Here is a 12,584-nt window from a genome sequence, read left to right on the forward strand (position 1 = left end):
TGGATATGTGCCTGTGTCCTAATGTAGTAGGAATATGAAACTGCTACTGAGTGAACATGAGTGAGAGTCAAACAAATCTGAGACAGACTTGTTATCTTAAATCTCAAACATTCACGGGAAATGTCCATCGGGGGCAGCGCAAGGATTTGTTGCGTCAGAAAAGTCATTGATATTTATGGACATGTACTTGGATTACATGTGGAAGAACTGCTCTGGTTTTGTTGCTCATGGGTAAAGCACTTGGCTATAAATTAGACAATTCCGAAAAAAAATTTGAACTGCAAATGACAGTCACACAGTACAATAAAACAAGAACTTCACTTCCCACAGGGCAGAAAATCATTTAACTGAACCTAATATTGTCCTCCCTGTCTATGGTGAGGAGAGGATATGCATACCATTAGCATGTAATAATGACAGGGCTTTTAGATATGATTTATAAGATCAGCAGATGCTGGCAAGACAGAACCATATTTATAATCCAAATATATAGTCTGTTTATTGCGTGAAGTATGATATACGACTTACTTGTAGCTCTCCCTCCAGCACGCTAAGAAGGAACAGCAAGTCATCCCGAGAGAGGTCATCTGCCTTTCTGTTAGAGGCCTTTTGTTTCCGATCTGATTTCTGACTCCTCAGGATTGTACCCGTCTCAGCAATGTAGTCTTGTTCCATCTTACTCCTGTTCCTTTTAATAGTATCTGTATCCTGGTGGAGGCGTTGGTAGATGTTGTCTTCTCTACAGGTCATTGTCTGGTTTGGACACTCAATGTTATTGCCTTGTGGTCGCATTTTTACAAACCTGAAAAAATTATAAATAATTTAGCAAAATTAAAAAAATGTAGCTATCACTGTACAATGATTAGAAATTTTAACTTCTTTTCCCACCGTATTTCTGCCACTTTTTATGCCCAGCTGCCCCTCTGCTCCCATATAAAGCTTGTGTGTGTCCACCCCATATATATGGAACACTTAGGGAGGGGGTTGTTGGGTCCCTCTTCTCATTATTGGTGGAGTCCACATGTCTTAAAGGAAAGAGTACATGGTGGACACTTCTTTTATGTTGTAATCATGAGCTTTGGGAGATCTTCCCTCTAAAGCATTGATGGCAAACATTTTGGAGACAGAGTGCCCAAACTACAAGCTAAATCCACTTATTTACCATGAAGTGCCAACATGGCTTTTTAAGAAGTAACTTATTGCTACCTTTTCTTCCACATCTTTCAATCGTATCAGCTCCTGAGGCCACCAATACAGTTGAGGGCAAATTAAGACTCTCATTATAGCTTCTCTCCGGGGTCTCTTTGTACAGGAAGAATTGTGGGTCCTCCAGGATGAGCTCCAAAGAGGCAATGGTCTGAGTGCCCACAGAAATGGCTCTGAGTGCCACTTCTGGCACCCGTGCCATAGGTTCGCCACCACTGCTCTAAAGGTTTGTTATCCTAGCCTCAATTACGATTTAAGGATGACTCTTTTAGACTTATTACTCTTCAATGGTTTTATATCTGTATAATTCAGTAAATTTCTATAGTTCTCACATGTTCTGGCATATGATGAGGCTTAAAGACTTCGGTGATCTGGAGGACAGCTTGGACACCTCCTGACATTGTGGGCGTCCAGAAGCCACGGTAAATATACCATCAGCTGAGGAACGCAACACTACAGGATAGCACGCTCATTTGCAAAGGATTATCAAGCAGATGGATTATAATGTTCCATAACCATCTTTATTGGTCAGTGAGCTTTCATTGTGTGACGTAATCTCCCCAAATTACCATTTTAAAGCAATTACAATTTGGAACTCTTCGACATTGTCTATTAGATCTTTATGTGATGAGACCCTAGAGAAGAAATGTGTTGTACGCCACTTTATGAAAGACTCGACTGTGATGCTTGTGATCATGAGGATGACTAAATCCAGTATTAACTGCTAACCGCTTTTTTATTACTTTCGTATCCTTGTCTAGAATAACATAATCTTTGCTATGATGTCATCAGAAATAGTTCACCTCAGGACTACTGTCATTGGTCTGTTCTCCACTCCCCGGCTCAGACGGCAACTTTAACAACAGAGCGTTTATATAAGAATATTTTGTGTATGAATTAACAGTCGACCACAGACCAGCCTGTCCTTAAAGTGGGTTGTTAAGACGGAGATCAAAACAATCCACTTCTGTGTGATGATGTGGAAGCGTGTCTTCGCAATGAACTCATGTCTACCAAGGACTATCCATGGACGTACTGCTGGAGTTTATAAAGTGATGGATTGGACTTGTGGCTTAAAATGCATCCAGCCAATTATGTTAAGGATGTCTGGAGGATCTTTCTTTTTTTCTTCGAAGGTCTGCTGATTAAAAACTTGCCAACATTTTAAATTAGTCTCGAGGCCATTTGCAGCCGAGTTGTTCTATTGTACATATTGCTGACTGAGGACGATTTATGTATGTTAATAACTGTGTCATAGTTTTTTTTATTTTAAAATGTAAATGAATAATTGGTGTGAAAAAGCATACAATTGGGTAAGCTATACTTTCTTGGTATGATGGGTTAAGCTGCACTAACCAGGCTTTACTACACAGAGGGAGCTGTTATTCTGGCTCTGTTTTCAAATTAGATGAGAATAGCTCATCGATGGTTGTTACCCCTTCCACACTTAAAGGGGTTTTCACACGAACATAAGTTAAGCCCTATGCACGGGGTAGGGCCTAACTTGCTGACCAGTGGCCAGGAGTGACAAGCAGAGCAATGAATATATTATATAGCAGATGCAAGTTGGCATTTGAAAGTCTCCTCTCTGGGACTCGGGCTGAGGCATCTGGCAGGGAGCCAGGTAAAGTTTCACATACTTTTTTCAAGTATTTTTCCCATATAACACAGACAGAGGACCTGTCATCCATAAAAAGGCAATAGAGTAAGATGCGCCTTCTGCTACCCCATTTTTAGCAGTGATGAACTCTTAGCTTTATCAGAATCCTCTGATGACGCTTACAGACTTCCGCACTATACTATAGGAATGCTGGACCCCGCTCATAACGGTAGGGCGTATTCATGAGTGGGCGGGACTAGAAGGAGGTGAATGCAGCATGAAACCCGGCAGTTGCCGGCGGCCTATGGAGTCGGATGGGGTGGTCCGGAGAAGAAGCACCGCCCCCTCATGAATACACCTGTCTGCTTTGAGCGCGGTCCGGCATTCCTATTGTACAGAGCGGCAGTGTCTACTAGCTTTATCGGAAGGTCAGTTAAAGCTAGCAGTTCATCACTGCTACAAATTGGGTAATGCTAGGAGCAACTTACTTTGGTAAGCAGCTCCTAGTGCCTTTTTATGGGTGACAGGTCCTCTTTAAAAACATATCTGGCATGTACAGTACTTTGTCTATAGCAACCTGTCCCCTGATAGAAAAAACGTCACTTTGGTAACCGATTCCCATTAAAAACATTTTACATCTTTTTCTGGAGGACCTAACTTATCAATGGGTCAAAAAGATATCCTATTGTAATACTCAATTCCTCCTGCGAGGATTTTTTTTTTTTTTTTTACTTTTACTAGTTTTTTCAAGTTTTCATTAGAACATGTATAACCCCAGGCTATTGCTACCATGGTGCTTTATTGGGTTACTTTTAAGAGAATATCTCCAAGGAGGCTAATGTTTCGAGCGTGAGCCTCCAATTTGACAAAGCTTCCATATAAGGTTACGTTTGCTTTTTTGTGCAGGATCGTTCCATTTTTACAGGCTGCCTTGTTTATAATTATTTGTTACTAAAACCCGGCTTACAATAATTGTATTCTTCTGCCGGCACTTAATGTAGCAGTGACATCACCAACCAAAATAGCCGCACGGCATTAATGAGCGACTCCGTCTATTTTACTATGTGAGGTTTTTATTTGCCGGTGAATGGGGACAATAGGTAACTTGTCTGCTGTTATTTCATGGGTGTTCAGATTACATTGGGTGTTGTCATCCCTTACACTAATATTCTTATACGCCATCATAATAGGACCTTAACAGATCCTTTGTAGACGGGAAAGTCAAATTAGAGGTCACATTCCAGCCTAAGGCATTTGACATGGAACTTCCTTTTTCTGTGTAAAATGTAAGGGTTAAATCATGTGACCATGACGCCATCTATATATAATGCTGTAAACATCCCTTTATAGACGTGCGTCTTCATGTCCCCTGGCATGTTTTGATGCAATTGTCTTGACAACAAGAAATACAAAGAATACATAAAGTATATGCACGGGTTGTATGAGAATAGACTGATAGGCCGATCCGAAAATAGAATCATTTCTGATGATGCTATTGCATCCAGCGAGACCGGGTTTCACACACCATTTATAATGTTTGGAGATATAGCTTGTACAAGTAATACAAGTAAATGAAGCGTCTCTACACTATAGATTACATAGGCAAAAGGCAGGTATGGGCCATATGGTACAAGGCCTCTATCGACACTTGGATATTGTATTATCTATTAGGCAAATGGGGCAGATTTCTGTAAACTTTTAAAAAGTAAAAGTAAGTTTAATTTCAAGTAGCAACCAATCAACACAAACCGATATAAAAGTTGCAATCCCCCTCACCCCCCCCCCACCACACTCGCTAAACCCATTGCTTCATTTATTTAGATGAGAAAGGGACTACCATTGTCTAGATCAATGCAGTTCTGTTCTCGTGATCAAATTGTTTGAAAGGATAGAGGATAAAATCAAACTTGGGACAACCCCTTTAATATCACTGTCTTCTAGCATACCCCATGATCACAGGCGAGTTCTGCAGCTGTAACATTTACAGGCCGATCATAATGTTTTGGCAGTGATGCAGTCCCATGCATTGCCACACTGTGCTTTGCACATAATGATGTATGATGTGGAGTTAGGCCTGTATATGGGGACACCTCTGTGTGTGAGGTGGAGTTCGAGGAGTCCCCATGTACAGGTCTAACTCCACCTAATACACATAGGAGTCCCTATATACAGGCCTAACTCCACCTCATACACAGAGGAGTCCCCATGTACAGGTCTAACTCCACCTAATACACATAGGAGTCCCTATATACAGGCCTAACTCCACCTCATACACAGAGGAGTCCCCATGTACAGGTCTAACTCCACCTAATACACATAGGAGTCCCTATATACAGGCCTAACTCCACCTCATACACAGAGGAGTCCCCATGTACAGGTCTAACTCCACCTAATACACATAGGAGTCCCTATATACAGGCCTAACTCCACCTCATACACAGAGGAGTCCCCATGTACAGGTCTAACTCCACCTAATACACATAGGAGTCCCTATATACAGGCCTAACTCCACCTCATACACAGAGGAGTCCCCATGTACAGGTCTAACTCCACCTAATACACATAGGAGTCCCTATATACAGGCCTAACTCCACCTCATACACAGAGGAGTCCCCATGTACAGGTCTAACTCCACCTAATACACATAGGAGTCCCTATATACAGTCCTGTGTATGAGGTGGAGTTAGGCCTGTACATGGGGACTCCTCTGTGTATGAAGTGGTGATAGGCCTGTATACGGGAGTCCTCCGTAGATGATGTGGAGCTAGACAAGTATATTGGGATTCCTCTGTGTATGAGTTGGAGTTAGGGCTATATATGGAGACTTCTCTGTGAATGAGCTGGAGTTGGGCATGGACACAGCTGTAGGTTACATGAGGAATACTTCTCCCTATATACAGACCTAAGGATTTAGATATGACTACATTCTATACCCCAGTAGGATCACCCATATTTTACTTAGTGTGGTAAACTTCCCCTTTTGCCCATCGTAGATGCGGCTCCCACTTTGGGGACTTTCTATGTCTTGTGGACTTCCGGTGGATCAGGGAGCCATGCACTCATCACCAAATGTATGCCCCGTCCTTGAACACTACTCCAATGTCACCGCTTAAAAGGAGTGAGTCAAGCACATCCACAAGTTTCATTAGTGTCAATGTTCAGTGACGACATTAATTTGATTTACTAAGGGTCCTGCGGTCGCACTTTCGTCGGATATTCCGACGATTTCCGTTTTTGCGTCAATTCTGTCGCATGCCATCAAATTTTCGTGCGGCTTTCATGCTACACAAATTGGGAGGCGTGCTGTCGGACGATCCGACTGATTCGGACTGAGCGCGGGATTTAAATTTTAAATTGTGTCGCAAGCCCAAGCATTACATTCACCAGGAAGAAGAAGGTGAACTCCGGCAGACCTGAGCGGGGAAGCGACACATACAGGAAATTGGGTGCACCATCTTAGTGGATCGTGTCAGAGTTCATTCTCGTCGGACATTCCGGATCGTGGATCGCGCAGGCATCGGGTAAGTAAATGTGCCACAGTGAATCCTTATTGAGCAATCATAAACAAATTGGCAAAGGTCACCTGTAACGTTAATGCATTGTTGTAGGATTCTCACAATTTTGTGACCTTCTTGTACATTTATAAGCAGATTACACAAATTTGGCTTTAGTTTCCCTAGAGCAGTGATGGCTAACCTATGGCACTGGTGCCAGAGGTGGCACTCGGAGCCCTTTCTGTGGGCACTCAGGCCATCACCAGAGATGACTCCAGGTATCTTCCTGCAGTCCCAGACAGCCCAGGACTTGCTGTGCACAGAGCTATTTTAAAGTGACAGCTCTACCTGGGACTATTTTCTGCTTTATTGGTGTACTCAGGGGCTGGTATAAATCAAAACTGTGACAGAGAAAGGAGTATATATCACAAATTAAATTACTGTGTTGGCACTTTGCGATAAATAAGCGGGTCTTTGTTGTAGTTTGGGCACTCGGTCTCTAAAAGGTTTGCCATCACTGCCCTAGAGAGTATATTTCTATCCTCTGTTCTCCTCTATAAAGGCCATTGCGACAAGACATAATTTAAGATGCTCTGTTATTAAAATGCAATAAATCCTTTTGTTAGCCAAAGGTTATGTAATATAAGCCACTAATAAATGTACTTGATTTACGCCTGAAATATTACAACACATTACTGTTATTTAGATGGCCCTCAGGACCAGATATTCCAGTATTTGGTTCATGTGAAATGTCAATAATTCAATACTCTTATATCATCCAGCACAATATTCATGTCACTTAAATGAGTTTTCATTATGATGCTTATTCTCCAGCCAGTGAGGAATCTCACAAAGACCCTACAGATTTCTTTATCTTATTGAGTTACATCATCTGCAATTTTTATGATCCGCAACGTGTAAATCTGTTCCCATAATAACCTATTTAAAAAATTCCAGTGATAGAAGTATAATATATAAGTGTTTTAAAACTTTATCTTCTGCTGACTCTCCAAAATGTCATCCAGTCTTGCTATAGCACCTTCCTAGCCAAAGACCCCGGCAAGAACACACAATATTACTTTGGCTTCGATACTATGTTATGGCAAATCATTGCACGGGTTGCTTAGTTTTTAAAAACATGACTACCTACATCTAAAAACAGCACTATAACCAGGTTTTTTTTTTTTTAATTGTGCCAATGCCTTGTCAGAATACACAAATTAAAAATGTATGAAATGGTGTTGTAAAAGCAAAGGTATGTAGTAAGAGTACGGTCAACAAATACCAGCCTATGGACAATAGATACCATACGTGACATGCTATGCTTGATGGATACAATATGTCACAACCAATGAGTGACGGATACCATACATGAAGTGCTATACGTGATGGATACCATATGTGACAGCCAATGGGTGACGGATACCATACATGACAGCCTATGGCTGATAGACGCCACTGTATGGGAACGCATCAATGTCTCAATATGCGTAAGGAAAGTCAAGGAATGACATTGTCCATTTATGGCCAGTTATTACTTGAGCTTTTCCATAGTACCTGACTTGGAGCCTAATACTAAGCAGTGCCCTCAGTCCAGGAACAATAAGGTGGTTGTGGTGGTGGGAATACAGCATCATTTTTTGGAAGAAGAGGTAATATACAGTATGTCCATGCTGTTATTTACATGTTTTATGGAGAATACATTCTTTAGGATCTTCATGCTGCTTCTTCTACCAGATTTTCCACCAGATTTTCCACTACTTCTTCGAAAACTCTCCGTCCATGAATGGAGCATCAGGACTCTGGTTGACCATTGATCATTGACCTGTATGCATATGTGGACATTTTGTATAACCTCTTACAACTTTCCTTGCAGTCTTCATGAAAAATCTAGAGAACAGATACCCTTAAAGGGATGATCGCTTATACTGTAGGCCAAAGACTTTAAAGTGGACTTTAAAGGCCACTTAGAATCCTCAATGGAGCATGTATAGGCTTTGAGTATGGAGTATGGTAACAATTTTTCCAGGGTTGTAAACGGCAGCTCCCCTAAATATCAGTGACCAATTTTCCATCACAGTCGGATCCCTTCCTCACAATCTATAGGTAAGAAGGGCTATTTTGTGGTAAGGTCGTCTGTCCTCCCATTTTTCTGTGTGCTTCTAGAACTGGCAAATGGGTGCTAACAGTGAGGTATTCGAGAGCTGACATCCATGAGCTAACCATGCTGAAAGACAGAGCGGGCATTGTCTGCGGAGATTCTGTTCACATCATTTGGGACTTGTGACCGTCAGACGTGTTCATTATATGCTGTCATGCCCGGAATAAACAACTAGAAAGAGTTATGTAAGAATAACATTGCTGCAGTTCACATTTACTTTAGGGAGCAATAAAATTGTTTTTGTTACCTTACCGTGTGTTTAGTTTGCTAAACATGTTGGAGAATCGGCGTGTTGGGTTATCACGAGTCAGACTGGTGGTGGTCCTCAGCTGGGGACTTGTTTCTTTCTGCACCATTTCACTCTAGCCATCTATTTTAAACAACACGATAGCGTGTTATAGATCTGTCTTATGTAGTCTTAGAGTAAACCAGGAACGGCAAAATAATTCTAGGACAGAAGCCAGACCATCGGACCTAGTGACCTGAGAGGAGGCAGCTATTTCATAGCTGGTATGAGCCTAATTTTTCTTTAATTTGTATTTTCCAAAATTGGCACCAGGTGGTTTCTGATAGGAATAAGACTCTACATTTAGGGTGCGGTCACACGTCGCGTTTACGGCATGCGTTTAAAACCGAATTGCTACAGCTGAAGGGAGATTTGCCTAATTAAGCAGCTGTTAACGATTGCGTTTACAAAACGCAAGTGTTAACACATTGTTAACACATGCAGTTGTTAACGCATTAATGCATTCGTTAACATAGCGGTTAACGCATGCATTTTGTTAACGCAGGTGTTAACAGCTGTTTAATTAGTCAAATCTGCCCGAAGGAGCTTGCATGATGTAGACAGGACCCCCTGAAGTTAATTTGCATAATTTTAAGAGTTTTTCTCAAAGCTAAGCTATAACAATTTTCCGGTTTCATAAGAAGGGATTTAGCGTTTATGGAGAAAGGATCTTCTCTTCACGTTCCTCATCTCTTGACCACAGCGGGTGGTTGCTATAAAGAGCAACTATCACACCAGTTGAAGACCACTAAAAATGTAGTACTATGTTGAGATGCATTGACTCTATCACCGATTCTGGACAGGGGAAGACCATGAGATCTAGATAGCAATATTTCTCAGGGGGCATGCGCTGAACGTTGTGCTGTGACTGAGTGGGCTGGATCTCTTCTGTTCTCTTAAATAAATCCAGTCCTGAAGAACTTGTGTCAGTTAAGTGCCTACTCTTGGGCCACATGACCTACAGTTGATGTATCAAGGCACTGAAACTACACTATCCCTATCTGAAACAGGACAGAGAAATTATTTAGTAAGAGACAGACATTGTTTTTTGTTTTCCTTTTGTGTGTGTAATGAAAAGTTATAGAATTTTCTAATATACTTTTTTTTTTTTTTTGGGTGTGGGGACACTCTCCCGAGTGGTGTGATATAACAAAGGTGCACAGCTTGTTATGACGGAGAATTATCAGAGCTGTGTTGTATAATGAGCTGTGCACCTGTATGACATCACATGACTAGAAAGAGTTTTTTTTAATTTTTATTGTAGAATCACAGCAAGCAGAGATCTAAAATGTACAGAAAGTATATTGGAAAAGTTGTTTAACCTTTTTATTAAACATTATCAATAATTTGCTAAATGTGGACAACGCCTTTAACCATTCAGATGTAGCATCACATCTTGTCCACTGCATCTAAATGGTCTACAGAGCCATGAAGTGTTGGGGTACATGACCTCTTAATCTTTTCCCTTGTGTGATGTATACTTTACGTATATGTTAGCAGCCTGTTCTGCCCTCCAGGTCCTATGAGTAGACATCATAGAATTTTTTTTCTTCTTTTTACATATTCAAGTCAAATAATTCCAGTTGCGTGCAAAGCCAGCAAAGATTTACCATGTCCTAAGGGTTTGCCGGATCCTATTGACAGCCAGGAGCTAATACATAATACAATGTGTAGCACATTTGATATTGATCTGGGTTTTGCAGCGTATACTCGACGTTGATCTTAATCACCTGTTACAATAGCTGCAGTAATCCTAACCTTAAGCCCTAAAGACCAGAAAGTCACTTTGCCGTGTGTAAAATACCCCGAGAAAACGTAACATTCCTGCTGAGATTATATTTAATGACATAAGTCGTCGTAGCTCAGAGAACTAATGTAAAGCTTGTAAAAACTACAGGAAATAGTCTTCTTTTGCTCCTGAAATAACAGATCTTTTCATTCTACTCAAATGCGGAGCCTGGTGGATGCAGCATCCCTCCTGGTTCTTGGGGATCTTACAGTTTTAATAGGGATTTATATCAAAATCATTTTGGACTCCCTAAATCAGTGGTGGCGAACCTATGGTACGGGAGCCAGAGGCGGCACTCAGAGCCCTTTCTGTGGGCACCCGGGCCATCACCCCAGCACACCAGACAGAACTCAAAGAATCTTCCTGCAGTTCCAAGCAACTTAGAAGATGCTGCTTCCAGTCATATATTTTGATACTTACTTTGTTACTTGAGACTGTAGGAAGAGGGAGAATGAGTAGACAGGGCCGAATCTTTGGAGGACCTTCTGTTGGCCTCACGATTTTCTCTGTACAGAGGGACACTGGAAAGAAGCTGAATTGATGAAAATGTTCCATCTTTCTACTTGTTGAACAGGGAGCAATAAGTTACTGCTTTAATTTTTGGTTGGCACTTCTCTATAAATAAGGGGGGCTTTGGGTTGGAGTTTGGGCACTCGGCCGCTAAAATTAGCACTGCCCTAAATTTAGAGGAGAGCTAGTAGCCATACACGTCGGGCCACCAAATTTTATGGGTTTTTAGGTTTTTATTTTTGATCTTCAGAAGCATTTGTTCAACCCAGGACAAATAATTATCGAGCAACGACCCCAGCGACATTCCAAAGGGAATAACGCTGGACGGGGTTTTATATTGAGGGCCTTGCAATCCGGTTAAAGAGGAGAATTTGGGGGGGGGGCTTCATATATTGCCTTGTTCTCATATAAAGTAAATGGTACCGTAAATAAAATAATTGTCGGACACTCTGATGAAAGATATGTTGCATTTTGGATTTATCGTAAAAACTAAGCTTTTATTGAACACACTTTCATGCAACTTTATTTACAGTATTTTTGTTAATGGTCCAAAATTTTCCAGGACTTTGTCTAAAATTCTGGCAAATTTGGCTTCTACAACAGTTTTAACTCTTCTGATAAATCTCCCATATAGATTCCATGATCACAACATGAAGTCGTTGGGGATGATTTATCATTAGATATCTTACTCCATTTTTTTGGAGGGACTTTAGATATCTTTTGTTCATCAGGTGTACTAAAGTGGCTTAGGTCGCTTTGTGACTTAGTAAATGGATGTATGGGGATGACGATACTACTACGTAGGATCCATTGGATAGATCTTCACCACAGAGGTTCAGACTCTTAGGACCCCCAACAATCAGCTGCCTCCAGTACTGGAATCGACATTGACATGAAGAATGGACCTTGAAAAATGGCTCCATTATCTGTGTAGTGGCCAAGTTCTGTTATGGCAGCTCTATTCCCAGCTTTTAAGTATTATGTGAATCCAAGAACTTAATCCATAAAAGGCATTCGCAAACTTTTTTTTTTTTTTCCTCCAATCCCCTTGTTCAAAAACCTAAGTTTCACATTGTCCCGAGGACACAATTCACCGCTATCGGTTTAATACACGGGCGGCCTTGACATATTTTTCTTGTCGACACAGATTAAAATGTTTTTTCACTCCCCATGTGCGCGCCAGTGCCAACAGTTAAAACCATATATTTTTCAGATTAAACCATCTATTACTGATAGATAATGACAGAGCAGGAGCAGAAGGCACCAGTTAGTCTGCATTAGCTCATGGATTCTGGATAACTTTGTAGTCGACTATAAGATTTGTGAAATTCTACCTCTGTACGCTGACTTTTCATCGCTTCATGCCTGATGAATGCTCCACTTTACTAACTTTCTGACAGGTCACTCACGAGCTGCCTGAGAGCTCCCTCCGCAGCGGCGGCTTATTTAAAGGGCCATGCCGCTTTATCCTATTTAGGAATCTTGGATTAGTGCTATATTATCTGCTATGATGTCATTGCTCTTGGCCAAAAACGTCT

General features: G+C 41.2%; 2 protein-coding genes across 5 annotated transcripts in view; one reads left to right on the forward strand and one right to left on the reverse strand.

The window, feature by feature from the left end:
- CMSS1 (cms1 ribosomal small subunit homolog) overlaps positions 1-12,584 on the forward strand; it is a 215,855-nt gene that overhangs the window by 97,576 nt on the left and 105,695 nt on the right. The gene's annotated exons all lie outside the window — the stretch shown is intronic.
- The window catches only part of FILIP1L (filamin A interacting protein 1 like), a 175,760-nt gene that overhangs the window by 87,659 nt on the left and 75,517 nt on the right, over positions 1-12,584 (reverse strand). For both annotated transcript variants that reach the window (XM_072138479.1, XM_072138478.1), the window contains exon 2: positions 529-802. In XM_072138479.1, the coding sequence (XP_071994580.1) occupies positions 529-792 (264 nt within the window). In that variant the 5' untranslated portion in view covers positions 793-802. The remainder of the gene's footprint in view (positions 1-528; positions 803-12,584) is intronic.

Source organism: Engystomops pustulosus, chromosome 2 (genome assembly GCF_040894005.1).
Source record: "Engystomops pustulosus chromosome 2, aEngPut4.maternal, whole genome shotgun sequence".
Lineage (NCBI taxonomy): Eukaryota > Metazoa > Chordata > Amphibia > Anura > Leptodactylidae > Engystomops > Engystomops pustulosus.